Source organism: Semicossyphus pulcher, unplaced genomic scaffold (assembly GCF_022749685.1).
Source record: "Semicossyphus pulcher isolate SPU_LCO1_2020_fin unplaced genomic scaffold, fSemPul1.0.p SCAF_15, whole genome shotgun sequence".
In the NCBI taxonomy this organism is placed as follows: Eukaryota; Metazoa; Chordata; class Actinopteri; order Labriformes; family Labridae; genus Semicossyphus; species Semicossyphus pulcher.
In genome coordinates this window covers 7,176,317-7,197,739 of record NW_027211659.1, presented here as the reverse complement: position 1 = coordinate 7,197,739, position 21,423 = coordinate 7,176,317, and the positions used below count along the sequence as shown (strand labels likewise).

The 21,423-nt window shown below is 41.3% G+C and overlaps 2 protein-coding genes across 8 annotated transcripts in view; both read right to left on the bottom strand.

Annotated features, from left to right (window-relative positions):
- Positions 1-12,697, bottom strand: part of lmo7a (LIM domain 7a) — a 63,916-nt gene extending 51,219 nt beyond the window's left edge. For 3 of the 7 annotated variants that reach the window (XM_069662765.1, XM_069662771.1, XM_069662766.1), the window contains exons 1-3: positions 12,549-12,617; positions 12,202-12,317; positions 2,732-2,802 (exon numbers count right to left, since the gene is read on the bottom strand). In XM_069662765.1, the coding sequence (XP_069518866.1) occupies positions 2,732-2,802; positions 12,202-12,270 (140 nt within the window). In that variant the 5' untranslated portion in view covers positions 12,271-12,317; positions 12,549-12,617. Of the gene's footprint in view, positions 1-2,731; positions 2,803-12,201; positions 12,318-12,548 lie in introns of all 7 variants that reach the window. The other 4 variants (XM_069662772.1, XM_069662770.1, XM_069662769.1 and 1 more) reach the window with 4 other exon arrangements.
- A 1,850-nt stretch (positions 12,698-14,547) lies between these two features.
- Positions 14,548-18,446, bottom strand: uchl3 (ubiquitin carboxyl-terminal esterase L3 (ubiquitin thiolesterase)). The gene is made up of 9 exons (XM_069663151.1): positions 18,324-18,446; positions 18,131-18,142; positions 17,225-17,353; positions 16,977-17,133; positions 16,613-16,698; positions 15,728-15,775; positions 15,547-15,622; positions 15,365-15,423; positions 14,548-15,259 (listed from the first exon to the last, which is right to left on the bottom strand). Exons 1-9 carry the CDS (start codon positions 18,363-18,365, stop codon positions 15,170-15,172), a joined length of 699 nt encoding a protein of 232 aa, XP_069519252.1. The 5' UTR covers positions 18,366-18,446; the 3' UTR covers positions 14,548-15,169.
- Positions 18,447-21,423: the final 2,977 nt, after the last annotated feature.

The following is a 21,423-nucleotide window of genomic DNA, read 5'->3' as shown; positions in this document are numbered from 1 at the left end:
TTGCAAAGTCTGAGTGTTGTGTGTTTACGACTGTGTTTAATGGCGGCCACCTGGCTTCAGTTTAGTAAATGGCCGGTGCTGCACCCTGATGTAAACACACCGGGTCCTCTGCTCCTGAAACAGGCGCTGTTATACTGGAACAACCCCAAACAAGCCTGGAGTCGCATCACGTCAGCTCAGTGACGGCTTTTAATAGGAAAGATGATTTGTGGTTATTCTGACGGTTTTTAAAGGGATTCTTTTGTCAAATAGTTAAAAATCACAATAATAAAACCCCCAAAAATACTCGACTGAAGGTCTTGCTTTCACAGGTAAAATAACAGAATAATTAGCAGCAAGATATTAGAAGGGCTGCAACTAAAATCTGCTCACCAGGCTGCATGTTGGTGCAGTGGCTAGCGCCGTCGCCTCACAGCTAAGGGTTCCTGGTTCGGATCTCGGTTCGGACATGCTCGATAGGTTGATTGGTGACTCAAATTATGACTCTAAAAATTGGTGAATGTGAGCGTCTCTATCTCTGCCTGTCTGTCTCTATAGCCCCTTATACACTGCCAGTTCAAGGCGGGATTATTATGCCTCTGTTACGTATGGTGTGTCGAAGTCCTTCCGCCTCTGAGCCGGCATCAGAGGTAGTAACGGAGGCGTAACGGCGTCTGTGTAAACAGTGGAGCCGGCATGGCTGAACAGCGCTGTGTGTGTGTGTATGTGAAGCACGTGCTGTGTGTTTACAACTTGGAACCAGATCGCTGTGCAAAAACTCACTCTGGAGCGGCTTTACACCCGCGTTGCTTGGTCCAATGTAAAATGGCACAGGCTGCATGAAGGCGCAGCGTCGTTGCGGCGATGAGGCAGAACCGCAGAGTAAAATGGACTAATGTGTCAGCCCTGTGATTGACCTATCCAGGGTGTAACCCCGCCTCTCGCCCAATGACAGCTAGGATAGGCTCCAGCCCCCTCCGCAACCCTGAACAGGACAAGCGGTATCCATAATGGATGGATTGACAATCGGCTCGTTATTTTCATGACTACCAACTCAGTCTACAAAAAATAAATGCCAGATAACAGCAGAAATGGTCTTTAAGGGGCGCTGGTTTAGCTCAGTTGGTAGAGCAGGAGCCCGATGTATGGAGGCTACAGTCCTCGACGAAGTGATCGCAGGAAAGACCCCCAGTCTACCGATCATTTAGTGCATGTCATCCCCCACTCTCTATGCCCCACATTTCCTGCCTCTGTTCTCTTCAGCATCAAATAAAGGTTAAAAAAAAAGAGCTTGAGGAAACGTCTTAAATGTCCGACCAAAAGTTGACCGTCTTGTTAGATAAGAAATGGCAGGAAAAAATCTCCACATGAGGAGTGAAAACAGTCAGATGTTTTAATTTTAAATTTATTGACTATTCGAATTTATCATTTCAGCTCCAACTCAAAGCATCAGAGATAATCGTACTTACTCTTTACTCTTGTTATTACAGATGCACTAACAGGTAAACAGCATTCAAGTACATAGTTGTTCGGACTACTTAATATGCTGTTGGGAAGTCTTAATCTATGCAGCATGTTTTTAAAGTGGTCCATAATTATTTGGATCTGCAAAGAAGACTATCTGACTCTATTATTGTTTGAAGAAAAGCACTCTAAATCCCAGCTTGAGACTGAATCAGCTGATAAGTTAAGTGGTTGTTTTTGTAGGGTTTATCTTCTGCTTTCTCAGCAGACAGACTGAGGGTTAATGAAAGAGGGCTAAAGACAATAGAAGTTAAGAAAGAATGCAAAAGGCATTCGGATCTAAGTTAGTCATTTGGCCGTAAAACAATAGAAAGCTGTGAGGATTTCATCAGATAACAAGCACTCTGTACGCCAAGTAGGATGTAATCATGCGAGTGAACCGCACTGAAACAATCCTCTCCCAGCTGTTGAGATAACCGCAACACAATGGCAAAGGCGTTTTGTAGGTGAAAGCGATGTAATCTCTATCTTCCTCTTCCTCACGCTGAGAAAACACAGACAGCTCTCTGAACGAAAGTGTCTGTGATGTTCCCTGAGAGAGAGCAAACAGTGGAGTCAGGCTCGGATCAGCAGAACGGAGGGCTTCTTCACTGAAACCAAGCCAATAGAGGTTTTGGAAGATTCTGCACGGGCTGCTTGTAATTACGGCTTCCTGCTGATTCGTGCAAATCACGTCGGTGCGTCCGTCCACCAGAGCTGCCCACACACACATGTCTAAAGAGACATGATGCTAACCCACGCAGCCCTGATCTGAGAGAAGCCACAACTCTTAGAAGAGGAGTTGTAGAAGCGATGCATACAGATAAATAAGCTCATCTAAACTCTCCATGCAGCGAGCTAATGAGAAAGCAGGGTGCCCTCGCTCCCCGGTGTGGTTTCAGCGAGATGCTTTCCATTCACTACACGGCTCAAATTAGAGTAAGGATGGCGCTCTGCCCGTCCACAGATCTGTAACATCTGTCACACATGCAACACAACTCCTCTTGAAATAGATCGCACTTCATATTCTCAAACAAGACCACAGAGGGCAGATCTGACACTGCAAACACAACAACCTACAGAATACAGCCTCTATTGTGCCGTCTGGCTCACTTTATGTGGCTGACAAACAAACAGTGACCCGGCAGGGGGTCCGCCTGGGAAATATCAGCAACACTTACGCAGACCTGGAGGAGCGCAGAGGGATCCCGTATGAATGAGAGGTGCCTGGGAAAAGCAGCGTACTTACTCACACAGCAGAACGCCATTCTCCAGCGCTGATCGGAAGTCGTCGCCCCCAAATTTTTTCTTGGTTACAGCCTGGGGAGAAAAAAAAAAAGGGATACAAAAACAGTGAGCAAAGTAGCGAGAAGGGCTGGGTGAGGAGAGGAGGCGGGGGTTAGTGTGTGTGTGAGGGGTGGGGAGGCTGGAGAAGAAAGGTAGGATGTTGAGAACAGTAGCAGAGGAAGTCAGAGGTATTTCCTCCAGAGTTCCTACAGTGTCTCCGGGACAGAGTTGAGTTCTTCAGGTATGCCTTGGGAATTCTCGAGGGGCTCGGTTTTTTCTCGCTTCAACGCTAAAAGTTGCCGGAAAGCGCGCGAGCTGTGCTGAATCTGTGCAGCTATGGCAGCATCTGGAGCTGTGGAGGAACACAGCGCTGTGTTATAGCCTCATGCCTTTCCCATGATCTCAAACCACCACTGCAGGAACACCAAGAGTCATTATGCAGGGAGAACATACACACACTGCATGCGTGACGTGCAGCCTTACACGCTGACACACACCGCATGTACAGTACACGCACGGACACAAACAGCAGGCTTGATTTTAAACATAACATTTGATTATGAACCAACTGCAGCCTTTCATGCATGAGATCTGTATTTAATGTTTTGTTCTGGGATTTCACATGAAGGCCACTCCTTAACAGCTTCCTGTTCTGTTTTGTTGGAATGTTTTCACCATCAACGTCTTGACCAATCAGAAGCTGAGCAACTGAATCCAACAAAAAAAGTAACATTACGAAACAATTTCAGCTACCAAATCTGCACAATCCTCTACTTTTGATTTAGTATTTTTAGACTTTGTTATTGCTCTTATTTTCTCCGCCTCTTTGCACATTCAAAGAGGCTTGAGATACTACAGTAGTTATAAGCCCAGTTCTACTAAAGGTGCCTCATCAGTTGCCTTAGTTTTTAAGTCTTAATAACTAATTTTCATACTATTCTTCGACATTTGTGTTTAAATATTTTTCAACCTTTTATAGTTTGTAATTTTTATTCTTGCAAAATTGAACTTAGTGTTGTCTATTGCTGTTTCATTTTCTCTGTGAAGCACTGTAGGCTGCATCCTTGTACCCTTGTATAAAAAGTGTATAAATAAATTAAGCTCAAGTTCTGGAAAAACATGTTTGTTTTTATCAGTATCCATGCAGATATAGTCTAAAAAGACAACTTTACATGGATGCATACAGTTGAGGCATTATAGAAATGCAGTTCTTGACACTTAGATGACAGAAATGTTTGAAAATGCTCCATCCTCCAAAATTATTCTGTTGGATCAACCTGTCTTAAACACTTTTAACTGTGGTAGCAATTTCTGATGGCGATACCAATAAAGTTCTTTGAGAAACATAGCTGTCTTTTGACGTCTTTCATTGAAGAATAATAGAAGATGAGTAAAAACAATTCACAACTCGAGACAACACAGAACGCAGCTGTCTAGCTGACTGACACAGTGTATGTTATACATTACAGAAAGAACTCCTCACAGAGACAAAGCAAGGTGTTGAATTCAATTGTTTTGACTTTAGCTGAGGCGCCTGACTATCTAGAGTTTACCACTTGCCACAGAGCTCTTTACCCCAGACAAGGCCACTGACCATCTCTTTCTAACACAGAAGGAGCAACAGTACATCATGCACAAGACCCTGGAGAGGAACAAACACTTCCTTTTTGGACTGTTTGCCTTCATCTGAGCGTCGAGTTTGTTTCTTTTTCTTTGGATTTTCACTTATTTTTGAAGTTGTATCTGTAGTCATCGATCTTTTCTTTGTTTGTTCAGCCATAGTAGATTACTGTTTACTCACAACACTTGCAGAGACCGGAAAAAGCAGCCGCTTAGCTCCGCCTACCCTCTCTGGCAGACCAACCACTGCTGGCTGATGGAAAACACGTCACTAACTGGGCGTTGCTTGTGATTTTTTTCACCCAGTCTGTAATAGGGATTGACCGATTATTGGCCGGGCCGATTACCGGCGCCGATATTCGGCATTTTGACGCATATCGGCATCGGCCATTTTATTTTATTTTTTTTTATCCAACGGCCGATAAGAGTATAGAGTGCTCACACACACGGCGGAGAGGAGAAAAAGTTAATTTCTTTGCAAATTTTATTTAATTTTTTTTTATTTACTTAATAAAACTTCAGGAAGTTATTTATTTATTTATTTATTTAAATTTTCAGTTAACTTTATAAGAGATGCTGCTGACCCTGGGAACTCCCTGCGCTTTTGGTTTGTTTGTTTAATAAACATATGCTTAAAGGCATTTAAACAAAGTTCAGTGTTGGAGTTCGTATTATTCAAAATTTTGACGCCAATATTTTCTTTTACTGCAAATGAATATCGGCTCCAAATATCGGTTATCGGCATCCTTGACTACTAATAATCGGTATCGGTATCGGCCCTGGAAAAACCATATCGGTCTATCTCTAGTCTGTAATACTGCAAATGCAAATGCTTTCATCAGTGGACCATAGGCTCAATCGCCATTGTGTTACCTCATTCGGCAATAGATAGAGACTTAACAGACAGTTTTTTTAACAGTATTTTTATTGTGTTATTCTCATTAAGATCTGATTTCTGGTATCACAAGAAAAATCTGCAGTCAGAAGTTTGAACAGAATGATACGTGTCCAAGTCGTCAATGTTGTACCGAAGAGTCAGACTACCATCGGGCAGAGCTGATCACATTCTGATCACCACACCTTTACACCCTGTATTAACATGTGTTTTTCCTTATGTAAATAAGGTGCAGATAGGGATCACATTTAATGCCAGATGTAAATGGGTTTAAAGTGCAGTGTAAAGACTTTGAAACACTGTGCGTAGCTTTACTAACCTCACATATCATCCTGTACGTGTTTGATTTTAAGTCTGCGTGGAATTTAATGAATTTACATGACAAACAGGGTGGATGAGCACACAGAATACACTGGAAGCTGACAGTAAGGTGACACAGCAGGTAATAACCAAAGTGCAAACACACTCACGCACACACCGCCAAACAAGTCCAACGAGTCTCACCAACCAAATTGGTCTGATGTGCCTTGTTTCAAGGCTTTTGTCCCTTTTCCTTTCAGGAGACGCCGGGACAATTACAGAGCGAGCTGACTAACTGCAGGCTGTTATTTAGAGGAGGGCAGGGGAAACTAGAAACGGAGCGATTAGACAGGCTGACTCGAGGACACTATTATTATTTTCAAACAACGTCGTGTCACACCTCGGGACACACCCTGGGAAACCTGAGAGCTGTGTCCTCAAATACCCGTCATTCCTGGAGCATGCCGGACTACATGAAGGAGGTTGAAAGATTCTGTATTTGTACAATGTGATCGAGATATTGTTGGAAAAAACACGCTCGGAGGACTCCTCCTTCACTGACAAAAATACGATCATATTCAGGCACTTAAATCATAAAGCCGGAAGAGCCAACAGGCATGCAAAGCTGCACACGCACGCACACACGCACTGAGCACACAAACCTTACAGCGGAGTGTGTAATCAGTGAGCCGCTGCAGCAGTTGGCATATGAAATCCTGACCCCTACTGTTCTGTGTACGCGGGGGCAGCTGCATGCAAACACACAATACAGGTGGAAAGATTCATTCTGATTCTATCTTACTTTGATGTCTGGTGTAAAGATTTCACATTACCTCACACAGACAGGCTGAATGTGCTAATCAAGATATTATCTCCCTGTCCGTGTGTGTAATGTGGGACCCACCCTGGCACTAATCCGCCTGTAACAGAACACTTTTTCTCCTCTCTATCGTCATCATTAGAGGTATTAACTCCCCTCAGATCCAGCCCGCTGTGCCCCCTCTCACCCCCCACCCCTCCTCTTGAACCTGCCATGTGGGATAACAAGTCTAATCTGCAGCAACATACTGCTACTCTGATTTAACAGGGAGATTTAAGGCAGGGGCAGAGATTTCAAAAACAGCTTGCCTTCCTGCGAAAAACCCACCCTCGCTCCCCTCAAGAATGTGCTGCTGAACGTGTGGAAGAATCGAGTCTCATGACGACTTCAGACTACATAATAAAAGAAAGAAATGTGGCCCTCAAGAGTTCATTATGGGATCTTTTAAATTTCAGAATAAAACCTGAGAACACCGGTAATTTCTTAAACCTTCCCAGTGTTTGAAAATAACCACAAAATAATGTCCTTGCTATAAATTAGATACTTTAAAATGTCATCAGTGACGGGAACCAGAAAAATACATAGTAGAGTGAGTTTTAAAGCTGGTTTCTGCCCGCTTTACTTTGAAAATCTAGCAATGGCCACATTTTTTTTCTAATATAAGATGACAAAAACACTTCCTGCTACACCATACACTACTGTTGTTTGTTTTTATAACTCCGCTGTATAGGATACAGTTTTAGATACAGCTTTTATTTTGAAAGCCAAGAGTTAGCCAATGAAGGATTTTGCTGCATGATACCCCGCCCTCCCCCACCAAAATTAGCGTGTTGATGCAGGTTTTTCAGACCCGGGATGACTCGCAAAAAAATGCTGATTGTCTCTTTTCCCATTGCCAGTGAAGTATACTGCTTTTGGTCTCTTTTCTGCCGCGCCACCGTCATGTCGGAAACAGGGTTAGTAAACAACAGTACACTCGGATCAGAAGAAGCTCTCTCACATCGCTGTCTCTAGCACAAAACAAAAAACAAATTTGCCGTTGTATGTTGTTCTTCTGTTTTTACGCGACAGCGGCAGGAACTTCAATGCGCGTCGTAGCATCGCGCCAGAAAGGGGGCGGAGATTAGCGTGTCGACCCGGGTTTTGTGTCCCTATCATAGCCGATCGGAGCCGAGGCGATAATTATGCGGGTCTACTGCAGAGTCATTTGACCCGGGGTTGGATCCTTTCCCACTAAGCAAAAAAGTTGGGCGTTAGCAGGTGTTTCAGGGGCTTCAGAAGTAAAAACTTACACGTTTCTCATGAAATTTTTAAACTTTTTGATGTAATATGGCATCATGACTCTTCGGAAATGTTTGGTTTTAAGGAAACAGATATTTACAACTATTTTAGGGCTATATTTTGTTGTTTTTCTGTGGGGGTTTTTTCCTGAAAGACCCCCTCCGGTGAAAATCAAGTGTTTAAGCTTGTAAACATCTCCATGTGGTGTTCTTCATGTGCTACAAGACATATCAGGGACAACATGAGCAGTCCTCTCCATGGCTGGGCCTGACTGCTTTTAAACTGCAGTGTACCAAGGACAGGCTGAACAACACGTTTTCAGATTGGCAGGTTTTGTGACATCACAAACCTAAGTTAATGGACGGGCTGACACTATGCATATCATTATGTGCAACCTATGGCAACCACTTCGGCAACTCAACTCACTAAAATGAAAACAACTTGTAATCGTCATTTTCTTTCTGTTTTTTGCAATAGATCTGTTTGGATTGAGTCAGTAGATGCAGATTTTAGTGAAGAGTCTTCAGGGGTCTAAAGGGTTAAAATGTCCCAAGCATGTGTGAAATTAATTACTATTATTGCAGTGAACCGAGAATGATGTCTTGGTAAAACCGAGGAGCCTCTGGGTCCGTGACCACAGCTATTGTTTATTCATGCCGGGCACTGAGGCAGATCAGTATTCAAGGTTTGTGCGGATGCAGCCCCCCACCACTAATTGTTCCTAAAATTCTTTGTTCCTTCTGCACAGGACAGGACGGGGGTCATCAGAGGGCAGGTGGGTTATTACCCAAATATTTCAGGGCTCTGACTCAAGAAAAACACAACACTGTGGAAAAACATTGGTATGGACACCATCAGCATTTCAGAATAAAAGCCCTGCAGCTACATGTATCTGTGAGTGAATGGCTTCTTGTGTGAGCATCCTGCTTCACGTGAGTACCTCTGAATGCATGCGTCCTACTTTATAATTGCTCCCAATCAAGACGGTGAAAGACGCAGAATGGAGCTACAGAGAGGTGACTAATGATCGGCGCAGTCAGTCAGATCCTGGGATGATAAACAACACGGCGTCAGAGAGGCAGAGGTCACGGAAGGCAGTTCACGAGTGTGGACGGCTGCAGACCAACAAGTGGCTGAACAGATAATTGGGAAAAACAAACCAATTAGATCAGATTTACGAAGGGGTGATTACAAATACATTGATATACTGTATCAACCGTTGAGATGTCAGTCAACAACTCAAAACAATCGGTCATTAGAATATGATTTGTGTAGTTTTGTAAGGAAAACAGAGCGGGTTACAGGGAAACCTGTTTAGTTAGACAAAGAAATAGTCCCTATGTGTGTTCTGTGGATTGCCCTGAGCAGTATGGACAGAAAGATGTGTTATTCTGTTGAACTCTGTTGTATTTGGATGGCTGCAAAACTCAGAGACCTCAAAACATGGATCAATAAAAGCCAAACTATCCGGGTTTCTTATTAACGCCAGAGAAATATCTTTTACTTTGTAATCTGGTTGAACTATGGTGGAAACCCTTTTAAAATATTCGCTACTGGGAAGTGAAGAAGTCTTTCGGATGAGAGGTTTAACGTCGGTGTTACTGACATTCAGGGGAATAATAAGAGCTGAAACGATGACGTCAGTCTGTCCATTAGCTAATCAGCAAAAATTGATTGGAAACTATTTACATAATAGATTTGTCACGTAGATTTGCTGCTTTTCCATGTTTTATTTCATATTGAAAATGTAATATCGTAAGAAAAAATATTATTAGAAAACATTAGGAGCAAGAAAATCCAATGTAATGAGGTGTGTCTCATTTGTCCAAGTGAGTGTTAACATCTGACATTGATTTGAGGACACTGGGTCACATGACATGGAAGCCATTGAAAAAAGAACAGACATTTTTATCTACAATTATTGAATATTAGCAGCAAAAAAAGTGAAATGACAAAAAATTGTGTTTTACAGTGTACTTGGAAATACTAAAGTCGAGGTGAAATGAAAACTGTCATTTTAATCCTTTTACATCACATCCCCGCTAATATTGTGCATCTATTTGACAATATAGGCCCAAAAAAATACAGAAAATCCATTTCTTTGTATTCTTATATCAAAAGCCGATCATTTTTTCTTCCTGTAAAACAAAATATCACATGTGCTTACGTAAGCTAGTACCAACCAATTTCAACCAATAATATCATGACATCCACCTGTCAATCAATCTGCGACATTTAGCCGCCAAGAACGCTCGGTCAGTTAGCTAGCTACTGCGCTGTGGAGAACGTCTGTCTACGCCCACTTCTCAACGATCAAATCAAATCCCTCTAATGATATGTCCCGCCTGCTCGTCCTGTTTCACTCGGAAATACGTCACGATACGGAAGCTAGATACTCTCGAAATGCCGCTTCATCTCGAGACTTTAAGTTCTCGCATCTTTAAAAAAGTACAGCTTGATCAAATAACGCGTGCTCATTCTAAACACAATCATTTCACATGTCCTTATTTTTTTTAAGTAAACTGAACTCGTTAGAGTTTAGAGAGTAAGGAGTCTGGGATTTGGTTCAGTGTTACACGGTAGCAACAACAGAAAACGATTGTTACCTTTTATTGGCTGCTTAATTCCAGAGTAATTGAACCAGCCGCACACAAACACAGGCGAGAGAAATCAAAAGTAGCGCTGAAATCTGATACAGATTAAAGCCTTTGTTGTTACATGGCCTTAAACTAGATCAATGGCTGCAGTGAAACTCTACCTAAAACCTGTTAAAGAGACGTTCTGAGTATTCTGGATTACACCTTCCTGAGAGAAGGTGACGTCTGGTCCTGTGAAAACAGACACTGATAAATATACTTGTGATTTATTCATATTACATCCACATTTGCTAAAACTCCACTGGTTAAAGCAGAAAAGGCTCTGAAACAGACCAAAAGACAACTAATTATTCATAACAGCCTTGGTTTGTGTTTACAGGCGGCTATATGCTCGCTCTCCTGACCTTTACGTTGCATAAACACCGCCACTTGTTCTTGACAGTCATAACAGTCACACTTACAGCCTTTCTATTCAATTAACAAGGACCTCTATTATTCCGCTTGGCCCCGCGGTCGCAGGACGCGGCGCCCTGTGCTGACAGCTGGCCAGCTCTGAGGGGAGCTATGTTCACAGCCATGGTAGCTAATGCAGGAATGCGTCCATGTGACAGGCTCCAGACCATTTCGTTTTTTAACAATACCACCAACCTCGCCATGCACACATGCGTCTGTTTAAAGTGCCGCGAAGCCGAGCAGCTTTTTAATCGTTCAGTGGCAGAATCCAATAGCTGCAAAACTTTCTCCCTGAAGGGAAACTCTCCGTGCCATGCCAGAACATGCTTTTGTATTTTCCACTACAACACCCAAACTGGTAAATAAACAAATCCAGTTGCCTTTACCTTTACCTACTCAACTCATTCATCCTCCTCACTCCCTCTAATCTTCCTCCCCCCACCACCACAGCCCACGAGGTAAAGCCACCACAATGGGCCAGTGTGCGACTGTGAGAGACACTGATGTCACATCACAAGCATTCAGATTGTCCCCTCATGAAATTAGAACAATATTTGTTTAGTTAGAGCTCCACGCCTCCCTGCTGGGGAGGGAACTTTGCGAGAGGAGGAAACAAAGTTTCACCCGCTTGTAAAGAGAGAAAAGTGAGAATGAGAGTCTGGCTGGAGGCTGGATGGAAACTTTACATAATTTGACTTAATGGGATGGAAAGGTTTTTAGGGGGTTAGTAGCTATTTTTGCATGAAGAGTGATCATAAAAATTGCCCCTCATATTACACATTTTCCAGAAATGTCCTGGTTTTCATAACTGACACCTGAAAGTGTAGAAAAATCTAGAAGGAAACCCTGTCAGCTCATTAACCTGGGTTGATCTACGCTTCAGGCAGGTGTTCTGTACAAAAGCTTACATCACTCATCAAAGTTTTCTTAATTGCTCTACAGATTTTTACACTACATGCCAGCAACCGTAACATCACAGCCCTGGGAAACATAAAAACTCCAGAGCAGGTCTGGGCAAGATCGTCAAAGGAGGCAGCGAGCAACCTATGACGACAGGGGTCAAATCCATGAACCTGTACTCTGAATCATATGCCTGAATGCTTGGAGGAGTTTAAAGCTAAATTATGGAATCATGATTCTATCTTAGCAGCTACCTGAGACCGAGAGGTCAAGGGTGACACTTTCCTGCATACATCAGTTGATCCAAGTTACAACTAATAACAGTTTGAAGCAGGTAAGCTTAACCCAGACAACATCCTTATAATTTTACACCTCTGTAAGCTCATATAAGTCCTTCTTTTTGAGCCTATAAAGTCAAATACTGTCATAGATAAGGGTAAGGTATTCAGACGGAAAGATAAACACCACTTTCCTATATACACATTTGCCATTTTCCCAACATTTTCCAAAGCTAGGCCGCTGTCGAAAACTGTAAAGAAAGTTAGTTTGTAATGTTTCCTACTCACCTCGATCCACCTCTGCGCCTCCAAGTAGGCTTCCTCACAGCTGACAGCAGACTGCTCACGCCACTCCATCACAAAAAACCTATTATCCGAGCTGCACCGGCGGATCCAATGGCGTCCTTTAAACGGCACAGCATGCGAAAGTTAGAAGTCCAGTGATACAAATGTGGGAAAGTTCAAAGAAGCAGACACAGAAACCCGTCAAGCAGTCTGGGTGCACTTCTAATCACACTCCTCATTCATGAAAAATGCCTCCTATTGTTCATTTCCAGCAGATCATCAGTGAATGAATGTAAGGTGTAACAGTAACACATTCCCGCTGCATCACTGTTCCAGCAACAGCTGCTTACCTGTTCTTTCATCCGACACACCTGTGCTGCGGTTTGACTTTCTTTGGTAATATTTTCTGCCTCACCTATCCACCGATCAGGCGAGTCGACCTGAGCTCACAAAAGCACTGACTTTTTCCTTAAAGGCTGCATGAGGAGGAGGCTGTGGCAGGATCGTTTCCAAAGTGGGGTCCGAGGACCACCCACAGGTCCTTCAGAGGCTTCCAGGTGAACGCTTCCAGCGTTAGTTCGCCGTTATTTCTCTTTCTGGGAGGTTATTTTGAGGTTTTCACTGCTGCCCGGGTGGATGAGTAATTTTACGTCCAATCATAGCCACCAGCGAAATATTCTCTCAAGTCACAATCTTTTCCATTTGAGGTCTGTGAACTGCCGAGCACCGAGGAGAAACATGTCAAAAACTTGAGTCTGAGTAAACTCTTCTACTTGAAGGAGTTCTCATTAAAAAGCAAACATCTTTCCTGCACCGCCACCCAGCGGCGGTTAGGGTGCACTGCAGGGAAAACAGGCAACGCTATTACTCGTACAACGACGGATAGATAGATAGATAGATAGATAGATAGATAGATAGATAGATAGATAGATAGATAGCCCGTAAGAAAATAATATTAGAGACAAAATAATAAAATTAGACACAAAATAAAATAAAAATAAAGGCTATTAAAATTATAAATATACACTGCAACATTGAGTAGTGGCTGTATTATATATAGAGAGAGGCGGGAAAAATAGTTATAGAAGGAAACTATGTTGAGGTACTTGTATCTTAGTGTACTTTATTGATTTTGACTTAACTTTTGCAAATTTAACAAATACTGTATTTATTGTAAACAGGACCAAAACCAACTCTCAAACCAACAAACCAACTCTACACCGATAAGTCTTGAGAAATAAAGGAGTCTGGGACCCTTTAAGAAAGCTCAGGGACCTAACTTAGAAATTTCTAACACCGTTGTACGAGTACTGGGTAATACTTACAGCGTTATGACTGTTGAAAAATAAAGGAGGCTGGGACCCATGAGAAAATCATAACTGACGAGTTATAATTAAGTAGAAGCATTATACTGTTGCATTGTTCTAACCGGACCTGCTTTTATATTTGACTATGTTTTGTATTCTGTATTTAATGCCTGTCATAATGCTCTATTTTTAACTGTGGAAAGCACTTTGAATTGCTCTATGTATGAATGGTGCTTTATAAATAAACTTGCCTTGCCTCTTTCGTGTATATGTATTGTATTTTTTTCACTCCTCACTGTTGCACGATTGCCTTTGTGTCAAAAGTAATAGCTTGGATTAAAAAAGGAACTCATGATACAAAGGCCGACCAGGCTTGATCATGATCCTCTTGAAAAGTTGATGACAGCGGTGTGGTAATGATGGAGGGGAAAAAAGGAGGATGACTCAGTTACCCCTCTTGCATCTCCTCTCCCTCTACGGTTTCCTTACCCCAAGAATAAAGCTGATCTAACTGCTGACAGACAGTAGGAGAGACTATTGCTGCCCCTTTTTTAGAGCTACATCCCTCACCTGCTCAGAGACATGACAACAATATTTCCACTGGGTTCAAAGACTTACAGGCATCTCAGCTGTAAGTAGGTGTGAGTAGTTAAGCGATAAGGTTCGTCCTCCTGAGAACTTTGAGTTCATCTGAGGTCAGGCCAACATTACATAACAGGACACACAAGTAAAGATAAACTTTAGATGCAGTTTGCTTAATAAAAGATCAAGGCAAGAGTTGGCAAACTCAAGAGGCCTCCTCTAGTTCTTTAAAGGATTTAAAATTTCCAATGTAAACATAGGAACAGGTTTTGCTTGCTTGATTAATTTTTGGATTTACCTGCACAGGGATTGCTGACTGAAAAGGAGCTAACAAGTTAAGTATGTCAGTGTCTATGACTGAAGTCTCCCTTATAAATGAACAAAGAAAGTTGAATAAAGTTGTCAGTAAGTCAAAACACTATTTAAAACCTCTTTACAAAGAAGAACCGCCAGCGAAATGTTTAATAAATTTGCCTTTTATTTGACAGAATTTGATTCTTTTTACAAAAATGTAGGCACCTTCCACGGTGATGTATAGTCAGCATGTTTCAGTGAGCCTCACTTACAGGAGACGTTTTTTTTTTTTGATGAGCTTTTCATAACATCACTACTGCGCACAACAGCATTAGGCTTATCTGTTTCTTCAAAGCTGCGGCTGAATTTAAAGCCTTGCAAAACAAGTTTCTTTAGCTGATTTTGACCCCGTGGTTAGACGTGATCAAACACAAATCCCTACATACGAAGTTCCCTCGGTGATGCGGAAAACCGTTTTAAATGAGAGCCAAACAGGTCATGTAAACAAACTTTAGTGCAAGGTCAAGGTAGTGACAGGGATGGAGATATCTCTGCAGGTTGATCTAAACATTAAATACTGTCAGTTGCAAAGCAGCACTTGTATTCATTCAGTTCCTAACAGGTGGTGGACAACAAACAATGATTCATTTACGATTACATCCCTGACATTTGATTAATTTCCCACCTCACTTGCTAAAGTATTTAGAAAAAAAATTCCAATTAAGTCAGCACTTGAGAATGTTTGGCAGTCATGCTTCCTTTGCTTCAGGGGTCACGAGGGAGGTTCCTCAGTATGAATCTTTGGAGAGGGCGATGATGGTGAAACGAACCTCCTGAGGGTCACGAGCCATGAAGACCTTACAAACTTTTACAGCATCCTGCAGAGAAACGGAAAACATGACGAAAAGAATGAATACTAACTCAGCTTCAGAGGATTATTGGAATAGTTTTTTTTTTGGTTTCTTTACATTTTGAATTCTTACCTCGAGGAGGGTATCTTCTGAAGTTTTTCCGTGGACAATAGGGAAAGGCTTCCGGCCATCTATGAAGTACCAAAAAGTGTGCTTCAAATTAAAGTGGAATTAAAGTACTAACCATCAAGAATATGACACATACAACTAAATATTGTCTTTATATAAGCAAAGTTCAGCAGCGGTTAACTCACCCAGTTCATATAAATGTCCTCCGACATTCACAAAAGCTATAAAATGCAGGTTGACTTTCTCATCTAAACTTGGGGCCTGAAACAGACAATAAACATTAACTTCTGTTAGAGTTCAAAACTACACCAGTTGTTTTATCTGTCAGAAGAAACCTCAGACAGCACGGATCATCTGAGTACAAACCTCAGTCTGTCCCTCCTGTGCGCTGGACTCGTGTGTGACACGTATACTCTGAAACACACAGAAGGAAAAGCAGCTGATGATTGGTGCAAACAATGGTAGCTGTTTACCTTTATGGCAATCTGACCAGCCTCCGACATGTTTAAACTTTTTCACTGTATCATCAAATTGTAAATGCGTAACACTAAATACATATATGTTCTTATTGTACGGTACATTCTGTACCGTACAACACCTTATTACATCCAATATGCTGTTTTTGCTGCTGTAATATACACTGTTATTGACTTAACATTCCATATCATACTACATTATGTACATATACATACTGTACCTTTTTTTTTTAATCTATTCCTAATCTTATTTGTACTTGCCTTCTTGGTTATTGTCTTTGTGCTGTTGAAACAAGCGAATTTCCCCTCAGGAAATCAATGAAGAACTATCTTATCTTTTTTTTTTAAGATTATTTTTTTGGCCTTTCATGCCTTTATTGAGAGAGGACAGTGGATAGTGTTGGAAACAGGGGAAGAGAGTCGGGGATGACACGTGAAAAGGGCCAAGGGCGGGAGTTGAGCCAGGGGCCGCGGCATCGAGGACTATAGCCTCTGTATATGGCCGCCAATTTAACCACTGAGCTAAACCGGCGCCACCATCTTATCTTAAATATTAAAGAGTTACCAGGAAATATGTTATCCATGGTGGTGTCCCTTAAAAAGGACAGTGAATAAAAAGGTACCAAAAGTCATTTTTGACAGATTATTTAGTCTGTCCCCTGACTGATTAAAAGCATGGGTTAATATCAAATAAGCTCGTGTTTTCTGTGAAAAGATTTTTTTTTTAAATCCTTTTGTGACATCCGACCAATTCATCATCCCATTCTTCCCTTACCTCATCTTTTTCCAGGAATGTGGCTCTCTCCTCCGGAGTCATTTTAGTGGTTTGTTCAATAAACTTCTTCAGAGGAGAGTTGGACTCTGATGAGAAGGGAAAACATACAGTGAGATGTAGATAAAACTTTCTGCAGCAGTGTTTTGATGTTGGACAAAAGCTAAATTAAATTGTAACATTGCAAATACTATATGTAATATTGTTATTGGAGAATATGAATAAATATAAAAGGTATTGTGTGTTGCTGATAAATATTTTCCTGATCTAATGAATAATTGATACTAAAGTCTGAACTGTTCAGTAGATGGAAAACTGTCAAGTCTCTACAAAAGTGGAAGACATTAACAGAATAACTTGTACTCACCAAATTCCAGGTGAGCCTGGTTGTTCGCCACAGCATGAATTAATCCTATTGTTCCACAGGCATTTCCAATAGTTTGCTTAATGAAGTAGACATCGGGAGAGACCTTCTGTTGCTGATCCTTGAGTTTCTCTTCCTCTTCCTGCTTGAATGCCTCATACTGGAAAGAAAAGAGACATCCAATGTGGTTCATGGACATGCAGTTAACACATATTATGACAAAGATGTTGCAGGGGGAAAAAAAGGAGTACCTTCTCGGTCACCGGGAAGAGAAGAAGCACTGCGCACACAGGTTTTGGTACCATGCTGAGAAGCTCTGGATCCAATCCATACACGTCTCCAAATTGCCAGGTTGATTTCATACCCAAGCAATTGACAAACTACACAAAAGCTGAGAGTAAATTTATATGCATACAAAAAAAGATACCCTCAAAGTAAATTTTAATGGAATAACTGCAGAAACAACTGATTCCTACCAAACGCCACAAAGACTAGAACATGAGTCTGTGTGTGACAGACAACTGAAATGTAAATGCATCGTCTTTGCTCTCCAATAAATATTCTGCCAGCAAACTAAATTGAACATTAAATTACGGACAGAATGGCTACACTTGCATTTATTAGCAATGTACATTGCCCTATTTTATCTATTACACAAATAGACCATTACCAAATTCCCGTATATGACAGTCCATATAGTTGTCGACTGAGAAGGCCTAAAACCATTAAACCTCTTGATATTGTCAAGAAATGGACAGCAGTTAGTCTGGTTATTAATCAGGGGGTACATCAATAACTTATTGATATGTTAGCTTCTTTAAGCTTTTAATCTTTACTGCAGGTCAGGGTCGACATTGTCAGATAGATCGTAAAGCTGTATAACATTGAACAATTAATTTTGTTTATTATTAGGATCGCTAAATAACGTTAATGTAACAAATGTTATACAATATATTCCTCTTCAACTTCTTATTTGCCCTGTTGTCTTCCATTAGTTTTATCTGACAATAATACATTTTTTAAACTTTTATCATTTAATGCTAACGTTACATTGGATGTAGCATTGCTGCTGGGAAGGCCTTTTACCTCTGCATGTTGCTTCACAGCCGATTATTCACACCCAGCTGGTGTTAACCATAGTCATGAGGAGTACTCACCTTGGTCATGACCTGAAACGAAAAGACACAAGTAAATATATCAATCAAATTGCTTTTAGGTCAAGCAAAAAAGGCAACACCGGCTTCAGCTTTTGTTCTCTCTCTTAGCTACAGGTTAGCTAACCCCCACATGCTTGTGAATGAATGACTCCGATTTATTAAAATAGTTTGAAGAAATGTCAACAAAACATACTTCTGGATTCGACTCCAGGGGCAACCAGCGTGGACAGTCCATCTTTAAGTAACTTCAACAGATATTTTCCGTTCCACGGAGAGCTGAAACAGGTTTACCAAAATCAGTTTGACAGCTGGAAATCGCTTCCGCGTCTGGAAAGTGGACCATGCCATTTCGGAAATTCACAGGGGTATTTGTCGCTTCAAATATCATAAATACAACCCTTTCAGTACTTTACTACATGAACAGAAATTTCAAATATATTACCCACTGTTTTTTATTATATTATCCTAAAAAGTTGTGTAATGCTTTTTTGTCGGCTAAATTAAGGATTTGTCTAATGTGCTACCCGAAGCATCCGCCCAACAGTGGACCGCTCCAACTTCACAGGCGTGTCTCACCCACTAAAATTATCCAGTAAAGATTTTGGTCGGTGTATCAGTCGTTGACGTGATTTGAAGTACTTGAAAATCATTTTTTAATACAATTACGAATAATACTCATCAAAAAGGGGGGATACTGCTTAATTTAGGGTCCCCTAGTTTAAAAAAGCCCTTACTTAAATTGCAGACGGGGGCGCTGCTGATCTTCATTCGAACAGAGGGCTTTCCCTCCAACCCTACGGACAGACCAAATAAAACCAATTAATCGCAATTAAAGTGTCTTTTCACTCACCTGGCAAAGAGAAAAGAAACAATAAATTTAGCTCCTTAAATGTGCCTCACTAAACACTGGTCCTTCTGCCCTACATAAAGTTTTACCATGTGTTTAACAGTGAGGCCTCCCTGAAGGTGTTAAACTTTTCTAATGTAGTAAGCACATATAGAGAGACCTTGAGGCTCTTTTTCCTGTATATTATATATTGATATAACACAACATTGATATATTAATATTAGAATATATAAATATATTGCAGTATATGACTTTATTGTGTGACTTACTCTGGAATCTAAGAAGAACCGAAAGAAAGAAATGGCAGAAATAAACCTGTGTCCTTTCTTTTTCAGTACATAGAGAAGTTCACAAAGTATTCATATTACGTGTTCGCTGCCATCTTTATCATCAAAGTGCTGATTAAGCTTGTAGCATTGGGCGTAAAGAGGTTCATAAAAGACAGGTAAGACTCGAGAATGAGTTATATCATTTCCTTCAGCATGTTAGCTATTGTACGATCCTAAAGTGGGACATTTGTGTGTGTTTGTGTTTAGATGGAATCTGCTGGATGTCGCCACCGTCTTAGTCTCCATCATCAGCATCATTTTCAACAAGATAGAAATGGCAGACAAAATTCCCATCATACCCAGCATCCTGAGAATCTGCAGAGTACTCAGACTCGCACAAGGTATACACACTCTCAACAAAGAGAACTCTTCCTAGTTCTAAAGCTGTCTTTGGATGAAATGTTATGTTATCTGTGAAACGGCTAGCGGGGTGCGAATCTACTCTGCATATTTACACATTTTCTTTAAAGTGATAATCTTGAAGATCTCAGTTTCGCTCTATTTGGCGGCACCTTTTGGCTTTAAAAGACAATTGCATGCACATACATCCCAGATAACCAGACGTCCTCAGCTGGCTCCCTTTGTTACGATTCTAACTCTTGATTTTTCTCGCTGATGGTCGCTTTCCTTTTTAGACTGTTTGCCTTCATCTGAGAGTCCAATTTGTTTCTTTTTCTTTGGATTTTCACTTATTTGTGAAGTTGTATCTGTAGTCATCCATCTTTTCTTTGTTTGTTCAGCCATAGTAGATTACTGTTTACTCACAACACTTGCAGAGACCAGAAAAGCAGCCGCTTAGCTCCGCCTACCCTCTCTGGCAGACCAACCACTGCTGGGTGATGGAAAACGCGTCACTAATTGGGCGCTGCTTGTAATTTCTTCTGCGAAAGTCGCACCAGACAGTACTGCAAATGCAAAGGCTTTCATCAGTGGGCCACAGGCTCAGTCACAATTGTGTTACCTCATTCAGCGATAAATAGGGACTTAACAGACATTTATTTAAATCAAGATTTTCGAGATTATATTTTTAAACTACAGGAAGCTAGAAAGGGACTGGTCATGAATATTTATGTGTGCGTGTTATGTATGCTTGTTATTCAGAATGACTCCTCAGTGTTGAAAGCCAAAAAGATACGACTGCTGCTGAAAACCACCATTAAGGCACTGTCACAGGTAAACACAGACTCCTCTTTTTTACCTCTTTCATTCATAAATGTGTAGAGAGTCTGAGGGACTTTATTTGGCAGTGTTATAACCATGCTTTTGCTGCATTTGTAAACTTTACAGTTTGCTGATTGTGACCCTAAAGTATCTCTGCTTCTGCCCCAATTTGCACACCAAAAAAACCCTACAACAGTGCATGTGTTTGGAAAAAAAGTGTTTATTAAAATGATTGTACACAAAGGCCCTCGTCCCCCCACGTGCAGAGAATCTAACATGCATTTGGATTCCAGATTGGAAATATTTTCATCTTTGCCGCACTGGGAGTGGAGTCGTTTGGCAAGCTAGGTCAGTCACACACACACACACACACACACACACACACATAAGTTTTCTGCAAGGGATCACGGTCCCAGAGTTGCTAATTTATTTGCCTAGTATCCACAAGCAAAGCCAAAAAAGCTTTTTGCTAAACCTCTGTAGTCTGCCACAGGAGGAGCTGTAGCTAAAAACACGGCTAGCACAGAGCATAACTAAGCCAACTTTATTTTAACTCATCCGTCCTAAAATGATTGTGGACTGTAAATGAGTTAAACTGGGATAAATACTACAGCTCTACTGTCATTGTCATATCTCAAAAAATGTGTTGTCAGTATGAAGCATCTTTGTGCTGAATGTAAGGCTGATTTTTTTCCCTCTGTGTTTATCAGAATGCACTGATGATTACCAGTGCCTGAGTTTAAATCAGTATGCCAACTTCAGGAACTTTGGGACGGCCCTGCTGACGCTCTACCAAGTGTGCGCCGGAGACAGCTGGAGCGGGACACAAAAGCCCTGCACTAATATAAGCCCAAAACGCAAATATGTAGACCAACGATACATGGTGGGTTGAGTTGATTCTGAAACCAGCTGGGTTTGAGAATGTTTCACGGAGACGAACAAATTTAAAGCGCTGC